Source organism: Lepidochelys olivacea, assembly GCF_965140295.1.
Source record: "Lepidochelys olivacea isolate rLepOli2 genome assembly, chromosome: 3".
In the NCBI taxonomy this organism is placed as follows: domain Eukaryota; kingdom Metazoa; phylum Chordata; order Testudines; family Cheloniidae; genus Lepidochelys; species Lepidochelys olivacea.
Genome location: NC_140413.1, coordinates 182,853,194 through 182,879,951, shown reverse-complemented (window position 1 = coordinate 182,879,951; position 26,758 = coordinate 182,853,194). Strand labels below are relative to the sequence as shown.

The following is a 26,758-nucleotide window of genomic DNA, read 5'->3' as shown; positions in this document are numbered from 1 at the left end:
CCTTGTGAAGTCCAGCACCTGATACTGAGGCAGGACCAAGTATATCTAAACCATCCCAAATAGATGTTTGTCTAAGCTTTTCTTAACCTCCAATAACAGAGATTCCACAACCCCACTTGGAAGCCTACTCAGTGCTTAACTATCCTTATAGTTAGAAAGTATTTCCTAATATCTAACCTATATACCTCTTGCTGCAGATTAAGTCGATTACTTCTTGTCCAATTTGTAGTGGACACAGAGAGCAATTGATCACAGTCCTCTTTGTAACAGCCATTAACATATTTGAAGACTTACCAGGGTATCCATCCACCTTCCTTTCTCAAGACTAAAAATTTTCATTTTTTTAAATTTTACCTTTCCAAATAGGTCAGGGTTTTTGAAACCTTTTAATCATTTTTGTTGGTGCGAGTCCATAGGATAGCAATTTGTTCACATCTTTCCTAAAATATGGCACCCAGAACTGGACATAGTACTCCAGGCAAGGTCTAACCGGTGATGAGCAGAGCAGGACAATTACCTTCTGTGTCTTTCAAACAATATGCCTATTAATGCACCCCATAATGCTATTTGCCTCTTTCATGACTGCATTGTATTGTTGGCTCAAATTCAATTTGTGATCCACTTTAACTCACACATCCTTTTCTTCACTACTACCACGTAGCCAGTTATACATATTGTTTGTATTTGTGCATTTGATTTCTCCTTCTTAAGTGCAGTACTTGGAACTTGTTTTTATTGAATTTCATCTTGTTGATTTCAGACCAAGTCTCCAATTTGTCAAGGTCATTTTGAATTCTAATTGTGTCCTCCAAAGTGCCTGCAACTCCTCCCTTCTTGGTGTCATCCACAAATTTTATAAGCATACTCTCCATCCCATTATCCAAGTCATGAATGAAAATATTGAATAGCACCAGACCCAGGACAGACCCCTGCAGGAGCCCAATAGATACATCCTCCCAATTTGACAGAAAGTCATTGATAATTACTCTCTGATTACAATCTTTCAACCAGTTATGCACCCACTTTACAGTGATTTCATCTAGACCAAATTTCCCTACTTTGCTAATGAGAGTGTCATGTGGCACAGTATCAAAAGCCTTACGAAAAATTAAGTGATCACATCTACAGCTTTCCCCTATCCAATTAGCCACTAACCCTGTCAAAGAAGGAAATTATGTTGGTTTGGCATGATTTGTTTTTGACAAATCTATGTTGGCTATTACTTATTACTTTTTTATTCTCTAAGTGTTTACAAACTGTTTAATAATTTGTTCCAGTATCTTTCCAGATATAGAAGTTAGCTGACTGGTCTATAATTTCCCAGGTCCTCTTTTCCCCCCTTTTTTAAAGATCAGCACTCTGTTTGCCATTCTCCAGTCCTCTGGGACCTCACGTGTCCTCCATGAGGTCTCAAAGATAACTGTTAACAGTTCTGAGATTGCTTCAGCTAGTTCTTTAAGTACCCTAGGATAAATTTAATCAGGCCCTGCTGACCTGAATACATTTAATTTATCTGATGCCTGCTCTACATGTAAAACTTAGGGTGACCTAGCTACATCACTCAAGGCTGTGAAAAATGTTATGCCCTGTGTGATGTAGTTAGGTCAATCTAATCTCCACTGTAGATGCAGCTAGGTCGATGGATAAATTCTTCCACCAACCAAGCTACTGTTTCAAGGGGGTGTATTTACTACAGTGATGGAAAATCCCTCTGTGGCTGTAGTAGGTCTACAGTATAGCACTACAGCACCATAGCAAAAGTGCTGCTGTAGTGGTTGTAGCGAAGACCTACCATAAATATTAATTATGGGGGGAGGGATAGCTCAGTGGTTTGAGCATTGGCCTGCTAAACCCAGGGTTGTGAGTTCAATCCTTGAGGGGGCCATTTGGGATCTGGGGCAAAAATTGGGGATTGGTCCTGCTTTGAGCAGGGGGTTGGACTAGATGACCTCCTGAGGTCCCTTCCAACCCTGGTATTCTATGATTCTATGAATTTATAATATTTTTTGTATTGTACAGTATTGGTACATATAATAAGGATAAATGATTTCTTTGATTATTAAGGCAAAAAAAGCTTCATGGAACATAAATGTTAGTGTCATCAAATGTAAATATATGCCATGTTTGCTGTAGATATCCTAATCTCCTAACTCAGCTCAGAGCTCAGTTGTTTAACCTCAAATATTTCATTCTAACATGGTTTCCCACTTTATAAGGCTCTATTGTTTGTTCTTATTTTACTTCAATTACTTACAAAAATTATAATTGTGTTATTTATATCACTAAATACAATAGTGTATCAGTTATTGCACTCGGGTAGTAGTTATAACAACTTGTGTGGTAAAATGCCAACACACTGCTTTCAGAATCCCAAAAGCTGTAATCATATTAATGCATGACCATTCGGGATACAAATATTACTGGAAGGAGAACTGCTTTCAGTGCAGTTTCCTCTGGATAGGGAAACCCAAGGGCAGGAAATGATCCTGCACTGACTGCACAAAGATTTCTGCTGGACAAGAGCCAGATATGATTGTGGGGAAGCTAGTAAGAATACCATATTACCATCACTCCCAGTAGGTGAAGTTATGTGTGCTAGGAAATTAAGTCCTGAATTGGACAATAGTTGAAAATATACTAGGCGGAAAAATAACTGGAAATGAAAAGGATTCTGTGTGAGTTCTTGTGACCCGTTAAATATATTCATGACAAATCCCTATGATGAAGTTTGCTATTAAATTCTCATTTATAGATTTGCATATGTTTGTTGTCCCTGTCTCTAATGACTGAAATATGTAAATATTTCCTAGCTCTTCCTGATGTGGAAAGATATAAGTGCTATTTTTACCTCTGCCATATGTAATAGCAGAATTTTGCCACAGGGTGGTAGACCATGCATATTTAACTGAAGGTTTTTGTAATTCATCTGACAGTTTGGTTATGCCCTCTGCCAACTTCACTCCACGAGTAATAGAACAATCTGGCAACATCAAAATAACTGGCCTCTAGCCAAAGGGGCTTGCATTTTTAAAAGTCTGGGACCTACTTGTAAATGCCAATAACCTGACTTCATTTACCACAAAAGTGATGGGATTTCCTCAAGATTATATCTAGACTTTTTTAAAAACCATTCATCAGTTTTACTTTTAAACAGTAAAATCTTTAGGTGACCACTTTACCTAGCAAAATGAATTAAACTATACAGAAAAAAACTTTAGCTGCCAGTCAATAAGCTTGAAGATTAGGTTTTGGCTGGAAGTGAAGACTCTATTATGTGTCAATTGTAATATAAGATTTCACAAAATAAGAGTTCTGGCATTTAACATTTCTTGTTCAAACTGGAATAAAAATACTAAATAAGATTTTTGTTCTGGTAAACTGTTAGATCCCCACTTATCCTTACAAATAAGGATGTCAAATTTCATTTCTCTCTTTTCTTGAAATATATTAATAAAAGGCCTGAGTCTGTTCTTGTATTGTAATAAAATCACAGAAGAGAGAGTATTTGAACATAAAAGTAAAGATTTCTTATAAAAAGAGAAACAGAAAAGGAGATTTAATATTCGATTACTAAAATACAAATACTGTAACTGACAATTGTAACAAATCATGGTTAATGTACTGCAGTTAAGATTTATGCAACGTGTGTGCAAAGCACTGAAAGTGTCTTTACAGATTCTGTTTGGTGTCAATTTAAAAATAAAAGCTCTATCTGTTTGATACAAAATATTAAAATGAGCTACTCAACGTTCCTTTTCTATTATAAAACTGTGTATTGCACACAGAAAAAATTGCCATTTAGTATAAGTAGTACATACGTGACAACACAATAGCATGAAATTCTTCTCAGTGTTATTATTGCAATATGCTACTTTTAAATATCACTGAAATGCCACTATGTTTGCAGATTATTAAAGTGTTAATTAAACTAATTAAAATAAAATAGAAATGATAACAGAAATAATCTATACTTGTAAGACCCAAATTTGTTTTCCTCCCCAATTTTTTAAAAATTAACTTGCATAGCTACTATCTGATTTTACACTCATCTTCACAGCTAAAGGTTTTATTCATTAATTTTAAATATAAATTATTTTACTACTTTTGATGAACAGTAATTTTATTCCCCTATGAACTAGAAATTTTTTTAAGCTGCAAAGATTGAATCTAGATTCCAGGGGCCTGATTTTTTCTCACTTACACTGAAGATGTGAAATCCTGGAATCACTGAAGTCAGTGGAAGTTTTGCCAAGGACTTGAATGAGGCTGGAATTCACTCATGGAATTCAAGAATGTACAGTAGATAGTGGGGTATACCAGTGTACATGTGTGGAGAATCTGACCTCATTTCAGAGTCAGACTGTTGTGAATTCAGGTTACATAGAGTCACATTTCAGTAAATTAGTAACAAGAGAAAGTACTGTCTCATGTTGTCACAAAGCTCTTCACAGCCCAGCTTGTAAAATGACAAAAGGGGGGATTTTCAAAGTCACAAATAGCAGATAGGCACCTGACTCTTACTCATCATCAGTGGGAGTTAGGCACTGTCATAAATATAAAGGGAAGGGTAAACCCCTTTAAAATCCCTCCTGGCCAGAGGAAAAATCCTCTCACCTGTAAAGGGTTAAGAAGCTAAAGGTAACCTTGCTGGCACCTGACCAAAATGACCAATGAGGAGACAAGATACTTTCAAAAGCTGGGAGGAGGGAGAAAAACAAAGGGTCTGTGTCTGTCTGTATGATGCTTTTGCCGGAGACAGAACAGGAATGGAAATATATTAATAAAATATAGAACTTAGTAAGTAATCTAGCTAGGTATGTGTTAGATTATGATTTCTTTAAATGGCTGAGAAAATAGCTGTGCTGAATAGAATGAATATTCCTGTCTGTGTGGTTTTTTTTTTTTTTTGTAACTTAAGGTTTTGCCTAGAGGGATTCTCTATGTTTTAAATCTAATTACCCTGTAAGGTATTCACCTGATTATTCATCCTGATTTTACAGAGGTGATTCTTTTTTTTTTTACTTCTATTAAAAGTCTTCTTGTAAGGAAACTGAATGCTTTTTCATTGTTCTAAGATCCAAGGGTTTGGGTCTGTGGTCACCTATGCAAATTGGTGAGGATTTTTACCAAACCTTCTCCAGGAAGTGGGCTGCAAGGGGTGGGAGGATTTTGGGGGGAAAGACGTGTCCAAACTCGTTTTTTTCAGGAACCCAGATAAAGTTTGGTGTTGGCAGTGGAAATCCAAGGGCAAAGGGTAAAATAATTTGTACCTTGGGGAAGTTTTAACCTAAGCTGGTAAAAGTAAGCTTAGGAGGTTTTCATGCAGATCCCCACATCTGTACCCTAGAGTTCAGAGTGGGGAAGGAACCTTGACAGGCACCTACCTGCCATTTATGCCTTTGAAAATCTCCCCCAAACTCTTTCATATGGCCACATGGCCACTTGATTCAATTTACTTTTCTGTCAATATAAAACCAGTGGGAAGAAGAGGAACAGACAATGAGGGTTATTTTTTAAAACAGTTAATGTAGTACTTGCCATTTTTAATCATTGTTCATTTCTACATTGTAGAGTCATGCACAATCTTGTGAAACCTACCTCTCTCACATGATCTGCCAAGGTAGCCTGTACCAGAACAATCACAGATATATCTATTCCACCCATCCCTGCACACACCATTGTTTTTACAGGGGTTGCTCAGGCATGGTTTTGCAGTTTCTCTTGAGCATGAGGGCTTCACTCCAGCAGTGCTTTGAATTTCAGCCATTTGTCGAATATCCTTGCTTTGGCCATCAATAAACAAGTCTCTGATGCAGCCAACGTATCCATAATTGAGAAGTGCTGTCCACACCTCTGTTGGAAAGACCAGCCCTGCTTTATTTTCTGGCAAGCCCCCAAGATACAAGTCATCATCTAGGTCTAGGATTTCGCTTTCTCCTGGTGCAGTGTAAGGTGTACGTAATGTGTTCACAGAAATGGTACCTGATAAGAAACAACAAAATGCAAGATTTTTAACATATTAAAGTGAATTCTGACAGCACTTCTTTATTCCCCGAGTCCCAAAATGCAGTATTTTCTTATTGCCAAATATCTCATACATGAAAGACCTAGATGAATGTTGTATTTACACATTTTAAAATAATAAAATGAAACATTATTTTGTGTTAAAATATCCCTTAAACACTGTCAGGAAATATGTGGTGTACAAACATTTCCACAAAGTACTGCATAAACTTAAATGTTTGAAAACCAAAATCCACATAAGGGATTTCAGGTAGATAAAATGTATTATTCGGTGCAAAAAAGTCAAATGTATTTCAGGGTGATCTTCAGAAACACCCTGTTGGTGGAACAGCAACTCTCTGCACTGCCCCCTAAATGGCTCAAGATCCCATTCTAGGGATTCTGCCTCTGAGGATTCTGATTGGTTTCAGTGGGCTTTGGATCAGACCCTTTATCTGGGAGGGGAGGGGAAGTACTCTCATCAGCTGCCAGGCAGCCAATCATTAAAAAGATAGTGATGTACACCCAGAGGAAAAAAAGTCAATGCCTCAGACATTTCCATCTAAATGTGTGCTTGTTACAGAGAGGAGAGAGAGGGAAGCACAAGAGAAATCATGAAATCAGAAATATTTATTTATTTTTGCTTTCAGTTAAAAAACAAAAACAAGCCTGAAATTTTAGCTCTGCCACTTATGCAAGAAGCCTCAAAAAAAGCCTCAGTGTTGCCCAAAATGTTGGCTAGGATGATCAATTGTCAAGATCCTCTACTCTATAAATAATTGTAAAGACCGAGGACTCCAACTGAAAGAATTGAACATACAGAACCGTAGCACATGTGTGTTAATCAGATTCAGTCCAACTGTTGCAGTAAGATTATTACAAACAAAATCTGCGTGTGGATTTTAATATGATTCTGTCTTCACAATCAAGCAGGAGGTGAAATCACAATCCCCTGTAAATCACTGTATTAAAGTGAAGTTGAGGTTGAGGGAACTGGGCTTATTTAGTCTGATGAAGAGACGAGTGAGGGGGGATTTGATAGCAGCCTTCAATTACCTGAAGGCGGGTTCCAAAGAGGATGGAGCTCAGCTGTTCTCAGTGGTGGCAGATGACAGAACAAGAAGCAATGGTCTCAAGTCGCAGTGGGGGTGGTCTAGGTTGGATATTAGGAAACACTATTTCACTAGGAGGGCAGTGAAGCACTGGAATGGGTTACCTAGGGAGGTGGTGGAATCTCCATCCCTAGAGATTTTTAAGGCCCAGCTTGACAAAGCCCTGGCTGGGATGAATTAGTTGGTGTTGGTCCTGCTTTGAGCAGGGGGTTGGACTAGATGACTTCCTGAGGTCTCTTTGAACCCTAATCTTTTATGATTCTATGATTCTACGAGCCACATTATACTATATGTTACAGCAGTGTGTGTTTTATGTTTTACCCTCAGCCATGTGTTTGAAACAGTACTATGGAAAGCAGGACAGCCCAGGATCATGTTCCTCTTTAGATACAGATGCATGTGAAACACCATTCCTATTATCACTATGCAGCACAGAATCTGGAACACCTCAAGGATTATTATTGAGAATTGACTACTATGGAATGTCATTTGGAAAGGATGCACCTATATCAAATCTTGCATTAACCTATATCAAAATATGACTATAAACTGAAAGCAAAAGTGAGTCAGACAGAGATATTTGTAACAAACATTTTATTATATGAATGTTAAATTAAAATAAAATAAAATACTATATAGTAGAATGTAGGCGTCAAAAGAACAAACTAACTTTTTTTCTTTGTTTGGAATCCCCTGGCCTCTGTTACGCAGGAGGTCAGACTACATGATCACTTTGATCTCCTCTGGTCACTAACTCTATGAAAAACAACTGTTCTGGAAAGGCCACAATTTGGCATGGTCAAATACATTGCTTTCTGGGCCCCCAGAATTGTATTTATGATGGGAGTATTTTGTACTCCGATCATACAGAGTTCCAGGGGACTCATAGAATTAAAAAATGTAATGGGCAAATCTCAATAGCTCAGAATAAGCATTCAAAATTTTAGACATTTATTCAAATCATTTTGCGCTGGAAATGTCCGAAGATAAAGCTCCCTTGTGAGATTTCTAGTACTTCTCATTTTAAGCTGAGTTTGGTATAATTCAAAAACAACCTCTCTACTTTTAACGGTTACCAAAAAGGATGAGGGGACAAAAAGGCTTGTGCCTTTTTTGCATCTTTATAATTGTGTATAAAAATGCTTGAAAATTTTGCTTGTCTTAAATGTTTATCCCACACTTCCTTTTGCAATATCAGGAATACTTTTCTTCTGTGTTTTGCTTGAGGTCTATTTGGAGAATTAGAAAATTGGAATGGGAGGTTCCTAAATCCCTAACTGAAGGAGGTCGGTATGTTGAATTTTTAACTAGGAGACCCTTTCTTCCACCAAAAATCCCTCAATTTTCAATCATGAGAACCTAAAGTTATTTTACTAAATCTATATTTAAGCACCCCTATCACAAGTCTTATTTCTGAGGTTCTGAGCATCCACCGTTCCCATTAAATCAAACCTCGGAAAGTCAGCACCTCTGAATATCAGGCTACCTGTTAAGGAACTAACTTTAGTGTGAAATTTTTTGCGGAAGTTTTTAGTAATCAGTTGTGTCAACCTGTTACCTAATTTGATACATATTAATGTAGATATGATAGTTACTGCATTATGAATAATATCCACTAAATATTAAAAGATAAAGGTTTGGTTACGGGTTGCAGAGCTTTTCTCCTTTAGGTCACTAGCTTGAATTAGACCCAGATCATTAGTGAATAAAAGCTTTCTAATGACATTTCAGTAGCCTAATATACATAAAATGAATTGGTGGTTTTACACCAGTTCCAAGTAACAAAAGCAACCAGTATAACTGGCACATTTTTAAGCATCCTTAGCAGAGAGGCCTGGGATTAATTGGACATGGAAAATGAACTATACCTCTTCACCCTTAGGGACTTGACCTTAGTCAAGGTTCAAGAAAACTGGTTGCACAACCTAGTGGAACCTTTCACTGCTCCTTCCCATGTTGTACCAGATCTGTTCAGTCTCTAGACCAGTTATTTGGCATCACCAACGTTATTTCACTGGCACTGTGGGAGCCTCAGGCACTGGTGCACCTCGGTTCCTCATATTCTCTGCCTGTGGCACATAATAGTCTAGTCTCCTGTGGGATGTAATACTTTGGTCTAATTTTGTTGCTGGCTTTAGCATATGAATGCTGGCATACTATGAGTTTGACTTCTGTATTTGGGGGGCCAAGAGGTGGGAAGGGGGTGAGGCTCCACAGGGGATCCAGATGCGGCGGGGGGGGAGTGTTTTAGCAGGGCGGTCCTCTGGATGCAGTGAGTGAGGCTTGGTGGGGTACAGATTCAGGTGTGTGGGGCTTGGTGGGGTTCAGTAGCAGGGTCTTGGTGTGGGGGGTCTCTGGATGCAGGGGGTGAGGCTCAGCAGGGTGGGGATTCAGGCGTGCGGCACTTGGGAGGGAGGTCTGTATACACTAGGGTTGGGCAGATGGGGGTGCAGCTCCCCATACAGTGACCTCTCTCCCTCGCAGCTGAGGAGTGATGGAGGCAGGAAGTGGAGCGTGTGTGTGTGTGTAGCTTCCTGGAGCCAGGTCTGACCCGACCCTGGTGGCTCCCTGCAGGGGAAGTCTGACAGTCCTTCCGCCACACCCGCACAGCCAGGACTAGCAGCTGAGCACTCACCTGGGTGGGGAAGTGGCTCAGCCACCTTGCTCTTATTGAAAATGGCCCCAAACTGGAGCTCTGCTGTGAAGGTCGCTGCTCTCCTGCACTCCGTTACACAGTCCACGTGGGGAAACTGACCAGCAGGCATGGAGTGCCTTGCATCACCGCTTGTACCCCCACGCAACATTCCTCTGTGTCCTCCAAGGGAACTGCGGGGGGATGGTGAGCAGCAATGCCAGGCTCCGTGCCTGCCAGTCAGTTTCTCCATATAGGCAGTGCGGTGAGTTATTAGGATCTACTTTCCTGCCCTCCCCTTATGCAGACCACGTGGGGGGAACTGCCCAGAGCTTGTGGCGTCACCCCTGCCTCCAAGGGAAGAAAGCAGGACCAACTACCAGGGAGAAATCTGGGCACCCCCCCACACACACACATACATTGCTTCTGAATCTTATCCAGTTTGGGGGGGGGGGCAATTCCCCCCATGATCCTCCCAATCTCTGCCCATGGATGCTGGGTGGTTTTGGAGCCCTGTGATATATAGGAGGTCAGACTACATGACCTGCTGGCCTTAAACACTGTTTAAGCATTTACACTGCATGTTTATAACAGTTCAAACGATATCGTTATATTATACTGCAGATGCTCTTCCAAAAGTATATGTTTAATCAATGAGTGTTTAGTTATCTATATGATGACTCTAACAAAATTATTATAGGAATTTTATTTTCATACATTCCTTTTCTTATTTTTGCATGCTGCATTATTTCTAGTACATATTAAATTTAAAAAAAATATGTATTTATTCATGGGCTTTTCTGTGGAGCTCATCATTGTCTTTATTGCATACATCACACACGTATTAACACTGTTGACAACTCTATCAATATTATCAGGAGTCTCCTGATTTTAAGCTACTCGTGATGCCAGGAGAAATCTAGGGCTCTCTGGTTACTAAAAATGGTTAATGTCTCCCATGGGTCTCAATGTAAATAAAGACACAAGTTGCCCTCAAAAAGGATGGCCAATTCCTAGTCACCATATGTGATCCAGCTAAGAAACAAAGTAACCTGGGGAGTAAATCAGTCAATAAGGCTGAGGGCAGAATGATGCCAGATGAAGCAATGAGTGACAAGCACTCTTGTTTCAGTAAATAGGGTTGAACATGATAGAACCTCTTGTAGAAGAATGCAATGGGTCACCAATAAAACCTGATGACTGCGGACTACAAAATGAGATATTCTGAAGCAATAAAAGTTTGCTCTCTAATGGCAAAAACTATTGCTTTGGAGCTATATAAAGTATTCGCCTGGATAGGAGTTCTCTGGGGCACCTGGCATTGGTCACTGTTGGAAGACAAGATACTGAGCTAGATGAATCTTTGGTCTGACCCACTATGGCCGTTCTTATGATATCTTGACAGACAGATGGACCGATTTTTTCCTCAAAACTAAGGACACTGCACAAGATATAGATTATCAGTGGAAGCTCTCTGAGATCTTATGGAAATTATAACATTCAATGACCCTAAAAAAGGAAGCACAAATCCATCATGGGAGAAACAGTTATCTATGTGATCTTGGGTTTACTCCATTTTTATACCATGCCTGTGGAGCTCTCCTTATTTTGCAGAGCTTGAGAGAGGAGTTCTTCATCTACATTGCCAATATATTGCAGCATATTTGAATTATTTCGACCCAGAGATGTAGGTAGATGCTTATACCAGAATGGCAGAAGAAAAACTGTTTTAGTGGTGTCATTAAAAAAAAGGAAAGAGTAACAAGCTTCCTGTATACAGTACTATAAAATCCCTCCTGGCCAGAGGCAAAAAATCCTTTTACCTGTAAAGGGTTAAGAAGCTCAGGTAACCTGGCTGGCATCTGACCAAAAGGACCAATAAGGGGACAAGGTACTTTCAAATTGGGGGGAGGGGGGGAAGAGGTTTTGGTCTGTCTGTTCTGTGTGCTTGCTGGACACAGATCAAGGAAGCAAGCAGTCCAACTCTATTAGAATTAGTAAGTACTAGCAAGGGAATGCGTTAGCTTATTTTTGTTTTGGCTTGTGATTTTTTCTGTGCTGAGGGGAAAGTGTATTCCTGGTTTTCTTTTAGTAACTTTAAAGTTTGGCCCAGAGGGAAATCCTCTGTATTTTTTAATCTGATTGCCCTGTAAGATTATCTTCCATTCTAATTTTACAGAGGTGCTTCTTTTACATTTTTTCTTTATAATAAAGTTCTGTTTCTTTTAGAATCTGATTGGTTGTTTTTTTTTTAGTGTCCTAACCCCCCCCCCAAGTTTGGTCTGTGCAGATCTTGTTAATTCTCAAGTCTCCCCAGCAAAGGGGGTGTGGGGGCTTGGGGGGATATTATGGGGGAGTAGGATCTCCAAGTGGTCCTTTCCCTGAGTTTGTCTAAAACACTTGGTGGTGGTAGCGTTACCTAATCCAAGGTACAAGGGAGAATTTGTGCCTTTGGGAGTTTTTAACCTAAGCTGGTAGAAATAAGCTTGGGAGTCTTTCATGTGGGTCCCCACGTCTATACCCTAGAGTTCAGAGTGGGGTGGTAACCCTAACAAGTGGGAAGGTGGAAGGGAAGTCTTAGAGGAAAAATATTTGCAGGGCTGAGAAATTTCAGCATTAGATTGTAAGGTGTCTGGGGCAGGTAACATCTTTTTATTCTGCTTTTGTACAGTGCCTAGTACAATGAGCTCTGGGTCCATGAGCAGGGCACCTCGCTGCTACAGTGATATAAAATAAATAAATATTAATACAGCTAATGATGAGACAGTGAGCACCCCAAGGGAAAAGGTGGCTTCTTTCACAGACTGCTTGATCACCTGGTAAGTAGAAAAGATTCTCCATGTCTCCCTGAGGCAAGGAAAACCAAGGGGGAAAACGGCTTAAAAACTTTTTTATTGACTTTTGGGTCATGAGAGAGGAAAGGGAAGACCTAGTTAAGGACTGCACTAGGTGAGCTTGTGGGATAGATCTGACTCAGAGCACTGATCCTTGATCAATGATATTTAACTTCAGAATCTAAATAAAGAAGTATTTCTTTTCCCCAATATCACCTGGAAGCAAGTCCATCCTTTAGGCTCTTGCTATGACCTTTTGGATCTCTAACAATGGGACACCCAGTCAGGTACTGTATGCATTATCTGAGGGCAGAATTTTGGGGTTTTTTTTTACTACTTTATGGATACACAATCACATGTACAGTACCAACCTGGAACACTACTTGAATGAATGGAAGACTAATTAGGATTGTTTATCTTTGGAGCACCAGGTCAATCCAACACTTCAAATAAGTAATTTCAAATACTTATTTAATCAGGAATAAGTGTTATGATTCATGAATGGTCTATTATATTATACATATTTTTATATATAAGCACCAAACAACAGGGCTTGCAATGGCTATTTAGAAAGTGCTGCTTGCAGTGAAAGACTGATTACAGTAAACCTCTAATTATATGCTCTGGTGAGATCCTTCTGCGTGCTCTCTCTTTCTCACTCACACACACATATGATAATTTCTTGTGCCTAAACCAGAACTCTTACTTTAATTCAAAATCTCAGTGACTTTTTAGCCCTTAAATGCCAGCTTACCCATGCATAACTGCTGATACAATCTGTTTTGCAGTGCTGTATACCATTGAAGGCTGACAAGAATGATACATTCTCTATCTGATTTTAATGTGTAATGATGATTTCTAAAGGATGGCAGTTTGTTAGAAAAATGCTTGTGAGGTTATCCTTGAGTATGCCAAACAGCTTAACAAAATTTAAACAATACTCAGGCCTCACAAATCAGTTATTAACCTAGCCCTAATGTGTCACAAAAACCACTGTGGGCGCAGCTGTTTCATGGTATGTTCCTACTTCTTTTACTGCAAAGTTGGCAGTATTGTAACAGCTGAACAGCCAAACATTTCCCATAGGTATCTGTTAATGAGCCTCTTCAATCATATTCATTATCTCAGCAATTTAGGTTTTATAAGTCTGTTTACAATAAACTAAGACATCCACCCACAGACATATTTCTAAACCTTGTCTCATCAATTGTGATCAGTAAAATACTGAGATTGTAACTGCAGCTGGTGCAGCTTCCTTGATCTCTATACTTACCTTACGTGGTCTATTAAGTTACTATGTGAAACCCTCATAGTTGTTTATTGGCAGATGGTGAAAATCTAAGGAAAGACTAGGCTTTTCTGGCTGTATCATATTGTCCTCTTAGTGTGCTAGAGTGAATATTATCTGATAGTCTGGTAACAGCTGTGCCAAACAAGGCTAGCTAGATGACAGAAAGGGGATAGTTGTTGTTGCTGCAGCTGAGAGTGGCTGTTTCCTGTGGCTGAGAATCAGGAAGACAGCAAAGACCATAAAATAAATCAAAGCACTTGCTGATTCTGCTAATATTGAAGTCAAAGAAATTAGACACAGCTTTCTATTATCAGTGGGCACCACTCTGCTCTCGATTTGAAAGCCAGACAAATGTAGGAATAAAAGGTTGTAAAATATGAAACGTTATTTAACAGCAAATATGGTACTTGAGCTACTTATTCATGAAGATGGAGCACAAATTTAAAAGATGCCATGTTAGCAGTGATCGGCTCAGATAAGTAGCTAATAAGTTGGAGATCTCAAAAGATCATTCTCTCAGGAGATTTCCAGTATTCCTGGTTTGGGCTGGAATAGCATTATTGCAGAAGATTCTGCCATGCTTTCTCACACTGAGTGTTTAATAGTGAGGAGTTGGATAAGACAGCACCAAACACAAGTAGGAGTAGCAGAATCTAGCTCAGAATATTCATTTCCAGTGAGAAGAAAAAGAGGAACATACAATTTATTTTTCATGTTAATCAAATGTTTTTTTTTTTCTGATGCAAATTCTGTGGTCCTTATTCAGCCATTATTCAGGCAATACTCCCATTAGATTAGATGACAGCATTGCCAATGCAAAAATGGAGTAAGAATTTCAGTATTTTTCCCACTGTAAACATTAACCAAACTTATTCAAATCACAATAAACATTTGTGTTGGGTTCAGGGTTTTAGATGAAAGTTCAGTATAGTATTAATTTTTAGGGTGGATAAAAATCAATGATTTTTTTTTAAAATCAGATTTTTTTTATTTAAGCTGGATTTTTTTGATAAAATGCTTTTTGAGGAAAAAACCTATCTAAAGATACTTTTAATTAAGATACATTATAGCTCAAAGATACCTCATCATGGAATAGGGATTATAAATTCTAATTCTATAGTATGAGACAATATATTTATGTAATGTTTAAGAAAAGTTTTGTAAATGAGTTCCAATACTTCATGGATTAGGGACCCAACCTTATGAGGTTCCACGGGCTTCTGTACAGAATATTTAGGTTAATCTTTCTATCTATCTGTCCAATGTTACTCAGTGCTCAGCCTAAAACAGTGGTTCTCAAACTAGGGCCGCCACTTGTTCAGGGAAAGCCCCTTGCGGACTGGGCTGGTTTGTTTACCTGCCATGTCCACAGGTTCAGCTGATCGCAGCTCCCACTGGCCGTGGTTCCCCGCTCCAGGCCAATGGGAGCTGCAGGAAGGGAGGCCAGCACATCCTTCGGCCCACACTGCTTCCCGCAGCCCCCATTGGCCTGGAGCAGTGAACCACAGCCAGTGGAAGCCTAAATCGGCCGAACCTGCTGACGCGACAGGTAAACAAACGGGCCCTGACCGCCAGGGGCTTTCCCTGAACAAGCGGCGGCCCTAGTTTGAGAACCACTGGTCTAAAAGATACCATCAGATATGCTTAGTTTTGCAGTTCTCAAACTGTGGATTTGTGTCTCCAGAGATAACATGCTTGTTAACAGCAAAACTGTTTAAAATAAATAAATAATATAGAGAGGTGAGAAATAACAGACCTCAACCCTATTGTCCCTCTGCAAATTTGTGTATACAGAGTCATCCCTTATCTCTCTCTAAAAAGTGCAAAGTTTTAAAAAGTTCAATGAATAGAAGATTGTTGGGAGTGAAATAGATCTGGACAAGGAGAAGAAGTCTGGAGATAAATGTGAGAAGGGAGGGACAGGCAGTAGAAACAAATGTGAAACTATTTGAGTAGCATATTCCAGAAGTCTTGAGGTCTTTCTGAGTGTCGCCTTCATTGATTTGAGATCTACCATACCATTCTCTCACTAGAAGGGAAAACTTATAATGGTAGCAGGTCATAAAAGAGACCCAGTTTGCGAATATTTTAATTAAGTTCCTCTACCTTTGGGTAAGACAGGCATGTGTGCAAAATGCACCAGTGCAACAAAGAAATGCAAGGCCTGGTTGCTCGAACAAAACAACATCATGAGAAGTGTTCCTTCTCAGGAGGAAGCTGCATTGAAGATGATGAAAGGAACATGTCTGAACATGCAGGATCATCAGGTTGGTAAACTTTTTTATTTCATACTTCTTTCTTAAGGACTACCTGTCTTTCTTCTGGACTATTCTTGAATTTCTCATGTTTGAGCAAAAAATATAGTTGTTACTCTATGTTACTATCATTTTAGATGCAGTTGTGATAAAAAATAAATAGCTGAAATAGGCAGATCTTCTTTTTACAATTTCACCTTTAAAGTAGTACTGAGTGTCAGTGAATGCAATGAGTAATACTAAATGAGCAGTATGGTAATAATAATTAAATAACTGCATTGACTTATTTTGTTTAGGAGAATCCATCCTCAACATACAAGATTCTGAAGACTATCCACCTTCAAGATCACCATCATTTTCTATAGTTTCAGAGTTATCTGCCAATGATAGTGTTTCAGTCACATCATGTATGTCACATAGCTACAGTATATCACCTGTTGTAAAAAGAAAAAAAAATCTCCATCATCCAGAAACAAACATAGATAAGTTTGTGATAAGAACCAGCAGATTACAAAAAGAGGTAATTGATGAGAAAATTGCCCAGTTTATTTAGGCAACAATCTCTCCTTTCCATATAATTGAGAACCCACACTTCATTAACATGGTTCAGTCATTAAGACCAGGATACAGTCCACCCAACAGAGCAGATGTTGCAGGCAAATTGCTGGATAAAGTGTATGAAAGAGAAATCGAGCAGTGTGCAAAAGGTCTAGAGGGTAAAATTGTTAACCTGTGTCTTGACGGGTGGTGCAATGTCCACAATGATCCTGTTGTATGACAACAGAATAAGGGAATGTCTTCCTTACAGAAACAATTGATACATCAGGAAATGCACACACAGCAGAATAATTACAAGAAGTAGCAGTAAAAGCTATAACAAACTGTGGGGGAAAAAATCAAATGTCTAGTATGCAGCTTGTTCACAGACAATGCTGCAAATGTATCCAAGATGGGAAGAAATTATTTAGAAAAGAGTGCCAAGCTAATAACATGGTTGCAGTGCTCATTTGATGCACCTCCTAGCCAAAGACTTCAGTGTTCCAGAAATAAAGGCTAATGTTGAAATTACAAAATCCTTCCGTAAAACCACTTAGCAGCAGCTGCTCTGAAAAAGGTGGGAGGAACCAAGCTAACTCTCCCCCAAGACGTGTGATGGAACTCAGTAGTGGACTGTTTTGAGCACTATATCAAGAACTGGCCTAATCATCATGAGAGTTTGTGAACAAAATCATGAAAAAATGGATGGCACTGTCACAGCCAAAGTTCTCAACATTGGACTTAAGAGAAATGTTGAACACATGCCGAGTACCCTGAAGCCTATTTCTGTAGCCTTGAACAAAATGCAGGGAAATAGCTATTTTATTCCTGACACTGTTGAAATTTGGAAGGAACTGAGTGAGATCTTAAAAAGAGAACTATGCAATAACAGAGTTAAATTACAAGCATTAAAAAAACAAATGGGACAAGCTCTATCTCCAGCTCATTTTCTTGGAAATATTCTCAATACTCGGTACCAGGGTCAAACCTTAACTGCTGAAGAAGAGGAGTTGGTTCTGACATGGACATCCAGCAATCATCCCTCCATAACGCCAACTATAATAAACTTCAGAGCTAAGGGTGAACCATTCAAGAAATATGTGTTTGCTGATGATGTTTCAAAGAAAGTCACACCAGTGAACCAGTGAAAGTCACTTAAGCACTTGGATTCAGAGACTGTTGAAGTGATAATCTCACTTTTAACAGCAGTAGCTTCTTCTGCAGGTGTAGGAAGACTATTTTCTTCATTTGGACTAATTCATTCCAACTTGAGAAATCAATTGGGATCTGAAAAAGCAGGAAAGCTTGTTTTTCTTTTCCAGATTATGAACAAACAGGAACATGAGGGTGAAGACGACTGAGATAGCTGCAGAAGCCAATATTTTAAATTTCTCATGTTGACCTGGCTGACATAGTCTATTTAATTTTATTTTTAAAAAATATTTCATTTAACCATTTTATTTCAAAACAATTTTAACAAAAACAAATCTGATTTAAAAAAAAACTTGAATATTTAACTAAATTCAAAAATTCATATGCCTGTTTTGTTAAAATATTATGTTTGTGTTGAAGAAAAAAATCCAGAATACATAATGTTGTTGTTTTAGTTAAATAAAACAATTTAAATGTCTGTCTGGTGATGTTCTCCTCCTAATACAGCATGGCAAGAAAATCCTCCAAATATTAATGATTAACCTGTTGAATTGGAGATAGTTCACCTCCCAATGACTTCATAAATATCTGTTTCAATTACCTTTGGTAAATGAAATAACCAAACAATCATTCATTTTCTGATATAGCTGTAAAACTAATCTGATTTTTTTTCAAAATAAATCACTTTAAAAATGTATAGTGTGTACCTTCTAAAAATGAAACACATCTATCTCTGAGTTGTGAAGAATATGTACTAAGGTTATAACAACCAACAAGAATGCACTTTTATGTAGAAATCCATGATTAAATTGAGTCTTCCGGATTTGATAAATCAAATCCATCCTGCTAATTTTACACATTTTTGTTTATCCATCCCTATCTATGAGTGCCTAGGGCAAATCAGTGTTATTCTTCAAAGAGAAAAACAAACCTATAACAGACATTTAAAGTATTCATGCCTCCACCCAAATTAACTTTAGAAGTTTGGCTTAAAAGTAGTACATAATATTCAACTGCTAAGAATAAATACTACACTAAAATTATTCATGGCTAAATCTTTGCAAATAAATGGTGGTATATACATTGGTCTTCAAACTCTTTGGTATATATTGTCCCTGAAATTAACCTAGATACTTAAAACTCACCAACATTTTCCAGAGATTTACCTGGAGTTTAGCCTCACAATACCTTAACAAAAATTGTGGGCCAAAGTCTCGTACAACTATGAAAATTTAGGGGCATATCTTCAAATGTAACCATCTACACTGCATTCATTTTCTGAATAGAACTGACTCTGATTGTAGCAATAACCTCCACTTCTCAGAATTGTCCCAGGAATAGATTGTATATAGGTCAATCACTAAAGCAGTATTTAAGAAGAGAAGACACAAAATAAAGATCACAATGTAAATAATATATTACCACTGGATATTCAATCATAGTTGAGGTTTTTGGGCAGATTTGTTACCTCATGACAAGTAAATAACTAAATGACATGAGACAGCCAGAAAAGCAACCTTCTATAGTTCAAACCCACTAGAACTCAGTAACCAAATAGTTATTTTTCATAATTATACCTGGAAACCCAGGGTAGGTTAAGTTAAATTAAATTTTGGGTCCTGTCTTTTTCTGGGCTTCCCTTTTCACACCTGCAATTATGTGGGTCCAGTTTAGATCACTGGACTATCTAATATCTGATTTGCAGGTGTAATTAGTTTTTCAGCCATCTGAATTAAGTAAATTGTATCGGAAAATTAGGAACACTAAAGGCAGGCCTTGTTTGGAAAATCTGGCCCTAAAGTATATCATTACTTTTTCAGCAGAGGCCTCATCCTATACACTGTTGAGAGTCTCCTGCAAGATGCTAAGTGTCCTAATTACCACTGAATTTAGGAGCTGTCAGTACATCTCCAAGACCATCCCCAAGTATAGTTTCATAACAAGCAAATGAATAATCTATTCTAAAATCATATAGCTTTTGGAACATACAGTAAATAATAACACAAGATACGGAGAAGGAAGAAAGATAAACCAGAAACCTGGAAGTTGAAAAACAAAGGAACCCAAGATACAGAGGGAGAAATAGAGGAGGCATACAGTAGGTTTTCAACAATGGAGATTAAATAATACACCTTTGAAGTGTACATAAATTAATGATGTAGCGTCATCTAGCTGTTTTAGTTATGTACATAAACCACAGATGATTTAAGAATGCTCTTGTGTAATACATCACAAGAATTCCCTGACTGAATGAATTATAGCCTTATTATTTACTGCTGTGATGTACATTATTTCTTAGGATTTTTTTTTTTAAACCTTCTAGATTCTATTTTATTCTTAGCAGACTCTTGGCATGAATCTTTACATCAGAGTTAGAAGAGGAACCATAAAAGACCTTAAACAGTCCTCTGAATAATAACTATTGTTTATTTGAGCATAAGCTTTCGTGAGCTACAGCTCACTTCATCGGAGGCATACTGTGGAAAGTGTAGAAGATCTTTTTATATACACTCAAAGCATGAAAAAATACCTCCTCCCACCCCACTCCCCTGCTGGTAATAGCTTATCTAAAGTGATCACTCTCCTTACAATGTGTATGATAATCAAGTAGGGCCATTTCCAGCACAAATCCAGGTTTTCTCACACACCCCACCCCCACACACACAAACCCACTCTCCTGCTGGTAATAGCTTATCTAAAGTGACTACTCTCCTTACAATGTGTATGATAAGCCAGATAAATCTCATAAACCAGTCGGAGAACACTTCAATCTCTCTGGTCATGCGATTACAGACATGAAAGTTGTGATATTACAACAAAAAAACTTCAAATCCAGACTCCAGCGAGAAACTGTTGAATTGGAATTCATTTGCAAATTGGATACAATTAACTTAGGCTTGAATAGAGACTGGGAGTGGCTAAGTCATTATGCAAGGTAACATATTTCCCCTTGTTTTTTCCTACCCCCCATCCACAGATGTTCTTGTTAAACCCTGGATTTGTGCTGGAAATGGCCCACCTTGAGTATCATACACATTGTAAGGAGAGTGATCATTTTAGATAAGCTATTACCAGCAGGAGAGTGGGGTAGGAGGAGGTATTTTTTCATGCTTTGTGTGTATATAAAAAGATCTTCTACACTTTCCACAGTATGCATCCGATGAAGTGAGCTGTAGCTCATGAAAGCTTATGCTCAAATAAATTGGTTAGTCTCTAAGGTGCCACAAGTACTCCTTTTCTTTTTGCAAATACAGACTAACACAGCTGTTACTCTGAAAACTATTGTTTACTTCCTGAAGTCAACTTGTATTAAACCAACTGCAACTGGAACATAAGAAAGGTTTCAGTAGCTAACACACTAAGGAATAGATGTGTCTACACTGCAGTTAAACATCCATTGCTGGCCTGTATCAGTTGATTTGGGTGGGGTCTCAGAGCCTGGATGTCTACACAGCAGTTTTATAGTTCTGCAGTCCAGCCCGAGTCAGCTGACATGGGCCAGCCACAAGTGTTAGCTGCAATGTAGACATACCCTGTGTGACTTGAAATTTTACTGCAGAGTTAGGAGCAGCTGATGTTTTTATTACTCACGTTGATTGCAATGGCCACTAGTTAAATGTTTCCACTTTTGCTAGTATACAATTAGAACTAGGTGTAATATTTTCAGCAAATAGTAAGTTTGCTGAAAAATTGCATTTTTCAGAACAACAAATATATTCACAAATTCAGGTTGCATTTGGTGAATAGTTTCAGCTGAAAAAGTCCTGAAAATTCCAATATTTCAGAAATGTTGCGATGGTTTGTTTAGAAAATGTCAAAACAGTTTCAAATTCACAGTCAAATATTTTGTTTGACCAAAATATTTTTTTTTCTGGTTTTTCATTTCTGAAAGAAAAAACTAAAAAATTCAGTTTCACTTCAAAACAAAGCAATTTTCTTTTCAGATTTTTCCATTCAGCTACCAAACAGAAGACAAATCAATTATTTTCTGAGCTCCACATATAATACCATGTTTTGATCATGATTCATTAACATGCATATTAATTATGCAGAGGTTCACTAGCTTCATTGGAAGGGTTGGTTGTTTCTATGGGCACAGTATTCACTTTTACCATGCCGGAGATTACTTACAATTTGCTAGTGTGTTGTGATTTTTGTTGCTGTTGGTTTTTTTACACTTGCAATTCGCCATTTCAGCTCCTTCTACAAATATGATGATATAAGTGATTATCAGGAGTACGGGGTGCTCTGTTTGGTGGTTTATTTTTGTTGTTTTTACATTTTTTTGCAAGTACATGATACATTAACTTTCAAGATTTAATACTTGATTACTCAGTAAATGTTCACAAAACATATTGTTCTCTGGAAATCTTTTGAGTTTTAATAGCTGACGATGTGTAACTTCAACAGTAAAAAACAGCATATAATTACAACTCTCAAATCTTCCTGATGTTTTTAAACAGAAAAAAGAAAAGAAAAGAAGAAGCTATTTTAAAAAATTTACCTGACCGTCCATCCCGCTGAAAGTCCACATGGTACCACTCTCCATCATTCACCTTCTTTTGCAAGGCTTTTATTTTAATAGTACCTGATCCCATGTCTAACAGAAGGTAAAGGTAACCATCAAGCATCTCAATGGCAAAAAAGTCAACCTTTACCATTTGTGGGTGTTTGGCATCTTTCTGATGCCTTGGTTTTCCATGACTGAAAAGAATCAGCCCATTTGGCTCAGTTGTGCGAAAGTCAAATGATATTGACCCTGTTTTCTTGGCATTCCACTTTGGCAAAGAGATGAAAGACTCTGGTGTTTCAAATGTGATTGGATCCAAGGTTGCAACATTCTCACATTTAAATGCTACAACTCCATGAATCTTCATTTTAGGGTCTCCTTGCTTGGCAAGTCGAGATAACTCCAGTCTGACATCATTATTTTTATATACAACCTGCAAACAAAGCACAGTGGTTACAATGGTAGAATTAACTGTATTAACCAATCAAACATAACCCGCAATAGGTTCAAGTATGTCAGTCGCTAATAATGGATGCTATTTAATATATGAAAATGTACAAATATATACATCATAGAAATGTAGGGCTGGAAGAGACCTTGAGAAGTCATCTAGTCCAGCCATTGCACCGAGGGAGGACCAAGTATACCAAGACCATCCCTAACAGGTGTTTGGCTAACCTGTTCTTAAACACCTCCAATGATGGGGATTCCGAAACCACCCTTGGAAGCCAATTCAGTGTTTAGCTATCCTTATTGTCAGAAAGTTTTCCCTAATACCTAACCTATATCTTCCTCACTGCAAATTAAATAGATTACCTCTTATCCCACCTGCATTGGACATGGAGAATAACTGATCATAGTCCTCTTTGGAACAGCCATTGACATATGTGAAGACTTATCAGGTTTGCCCTGTCTTTTCTCAAGACTAAATATGCCTAGTTTTGTTTTGGTTTTTTAATTTCCTCATTGTTCAGGTTTCTGAAACCTTTTATCAGTTTAGTTTCTCTCCACTAGACTCTCTCCAATTCTTTCTTACAATGTGGCACACAAAACTGGGACACAGTACTCCAGCTGAGGCCTCAACAGTGCTGATAGAGCCAGACAATTACCTTCCGCATCTTACATATGTCAACTCCTGTTAACACACCCCAGAGAGATATCAGCCTTTTTCACAACTGCATCACATTGTTGGTTTATATTCAATATGATTCACTATAATCCCAGATACTTTTCAGCGGTATTACTGCTTAGCCAATTATCCCCCATTTTGTATTTGTGCATTTGATTTTACCTTCCTAAGTGTAGTTCATTACACTTGTCTATTGAATTACATATTGTTGATATAAGACCAATTCTCAGATTTGTAAAGGTTGTTTTGAATTCCAATCCTCTTCTCCAAAGTGTTATTAACCCCTGCCGGGTTGGCATCATCTGCAAATTTTATAAGCATACTCTCCTGGGTGTAGTGCTTTTTTAAATTTGGATAGCGGAGTGGAAAGACCCCTGTGGGATCCACTAGATGCATCCTCCCAGTTTGACAGCTAGCCATTCATAACTACTCTTTGAGTACAACCTTTCAAAAAAATGCACCCACCTTATAGTCATTTCAGACCACTTTTCCCTATGTTGCTTGGGAGAATGTCATGTGGGACTGTCTGAAAAGCCTTATTTAAAATCAAGATATATCACATCACAACCTAGACAGCAGTGACCATGAGATGGTGCAGTTCAGGATCCTGACAAAAGGAAGAAAGGAGAGTAGCAAAATACGGACCCTGGACTTCAGAAAAGCAGACTTAGACTCCCTTAGGGAACTAATGGGGAGAATCCCCTTGGAGGCTAATATGAGGAGTCCAGGAGAGATGGCTGTATTTTAAAGAAGTCTTATTGAGAGTGCAGGAACAAACCATCCCGAAGTGCAGAAAGAATAGCAAATATGGCAGGCGACCAGCTTGGCTTAACGGTGAAATCTTTGGTGAACTTAAACTAAAAAACGAAGCTTACAAGAAGTGGAAATTTGGACAGATGACTAGGGAAGAGTATAAAAGTATTGCTAGAGCACGCAGGGGTGTAATCAGAAAGGCCAAGGCACAACTGGAGTTGCAGCTAGCAAGGGATGTGAAGGGTAACAAGAAGGGTTTCTACAGCTTTGTTAGCAACAAGAAGTTCAAGGAAAGTGGGACCCTTACTGAATGGGGGAGGCAATATAGTGACAGATGATGTGGAAAAAGCTGAAGTACTCAATGCTTTTTTTCCCTTGGTCTTCACAGACAAGGTCACTGCTGCACTGGGCAACACAGCATGGGTAACAGGTGAGCAGCCCTCAGTGGTGAAAGAACAGGTTAAGTACTATTTAGAAAAGCTGGACATGCACAGGTTCATGGGTCCAGATCTAATGCATCCAAGAGTGCTGAGGGAGTTGGCTGATGTGATTGCAGAGCCATTGGCCACTATGTTTGAAAATTTGTGGCAATCGGGGGAGGTCCCAGACGATTGGAAAAAGGCACATATAGTGCCCATATTTAAAAAAGGGAAAAAAGAGAACATGGGGAACTACAGACCAGTCAGCCTCACTTCAGTCCCCGGCAAAATCATGGAGCAGGTCCTCAAATAATCTATTTTGAAGCACTTGGAGGAGAGGAAAGTGATCAGGAACAGTCAACATGGATTCACCAAGGGCAAGTCAGGCCTGACCAACCTGACTGCCTTCTATGATGAGATAACTGGCTCTGTGGATATGGGGAAAGTGGTGGATGTGATATAGCTTGACTTTAGAAAAGCTTTTGATATGGTCTCCCACAGTATTCTTGCTAGCAAGTTAAAAAAGTATGGATTGGATGAATGGACTATAAGGTGGATAGAAAGCTGGCTAGATTGTAGGCCTCAACGGGTAGTGATCAAAGGCTCCATGTCTAGTTGGCAGCCGGTATCAAGTGGAGTGCCACAAGGGTCGGTCCTCGGGCCGGTTTTGTTCAACATCTTTATTAATGATCTGGATAATGGGATAGATTGCACCCTCAGCAAGTTCGCTGATGACACTAAGCTGGGGGAGAGGTAGAGACACTGTAGGGTAGGGATAGGGTCCAGAGTGACCTAGAAAAATTGGAATAATCATAGAATATCAGGATTGGAAGGGATCTCAGGAGGTCATCTAGTCAACCCCCTGCTCAAAGCAGGACCAATCCCCAATTTTTGCCCCAAATCCCTAAATGGCCCCCTCAAGGATTGAACTCACAACCCTGGGTTTAGCAGGCCAATGCTCAAACCACCGAGCTATCCCTCCCCCCGCCAAAAGGGATAATTTGGAGGATTGGGACAAAAGGTATCTGATGAGGTTCAACAAGGACAAGTGCAAAGTCCTGCACTTACGATGGAAGAATCCCATGCACTACTACAGGCTGGGGACTGACTAGCTAAGTGGCAGTTCTGCAGAAAAGGACCTGGAGATTACAGTGAACGAGAAGCTGAACATGAGTCAGCAGTGTGCTCTTGTTGCCAAGAAGGCCAACGGCATATTGGGCTGTATTAGTAGGAGCACTGCCAGCAGATCAAGGGAAGTGATTATTCCCCTCTATTCAGCCCTGGTGAGGCCACACCTGGAGTACTGCGTCCAGTTTTGGTCCCCCCACTACAGCAGAGATGTGGACAAATTGGAGAGAGTCCAGCAGAGGGCAACGAAAATGATTAGGGGGTTGGGGCACATGACTTACGAGAAGGAGGCTGAGGGAACTTGGGTTATCTAGTCTGTAGAAGAGAAGAGTGAGGGGGGATTTGATAGCAGCCTTCAATTACCTGAAGGGGGGTTCTAAGGAGGATGGAGCTAGGCTCTTTTTAGTGGCAGATGACAGAACAAGAAGCAACGGTCTCAAGTTTCAGTGGGGGTGGTCTAGGTTGGATATTAGGAAACAATATTTCACTAGAAGGGTGTTGAAGCACTAGAATGGGTTACCTAGGAGGAATTGGGTTCTCCACCCTTAGAAGTTTTTAGGCCCGGCTTGAGAAAGCCTTGGCTGGGATGATTTAGTTGGTGCTGATCCTGCTTTGAGCAGGGGATTGGACTAGATGACCTCCTGAGGTCTCTTCCAACACTAATATTCTATGATTCTATGATACAGCTTCTCCCTTATCCACTAGGCCAGTAACCATGTCAAATAATAAAATTAGGTTGTTTTGGCATTATTTGTTTTTGACAAATCCACATTGGCTATTACTTGTAACCTTATTTATATCTATATCTATATAATATATGAAGTAGCTCTTCTCATTGACTAACACTAACAATAGCTTGAATTAAATCAAACAGCATTGCTCTAAAAATATCCCTAGTTAATTCAAATAATCAGAAAGAATCTACACAGAATTTGTGCTATCTGTGGCAAATTAGCTTGTGTGTACTTGATTGTTGAATAGCCTTCTGTGTGCAGCCATTTTG

General features: G+C 38.9%; 1 protein-coding gene across 19 annotated transcripts in view; it reads right to left on the bottom strand.

Moving 5' to 3' along the window:
* NRXN1 (neurexin 1) overlaps positions 1 to 26,758 on the bottom strand; it is a 1,255,052-nt gene that overhangs the window by 672,650 nt on the left and 555,644 nt on the right. For all 19 annotated transcript variants that reach the window (XM_084623802.1, XM_084623813.1, XM_084623792.1 and 16 more), the window contains 2 exons: positions 22,321 to 22,759; positions 5,599 to 5,982 (listed from right to left, as the gene is read on the bottom strand). In XM_084623802.1, coding sequence (XP_084479928.1) covers positions 5,599 to 5,982; positions 22,321 to 22,759 — 823 coding nt within the window. The remainder of the gene's footprint in view (positions 1 to 5,598; positions 5,983 to 22,320; positions 22,760 to 26,758) is intronic.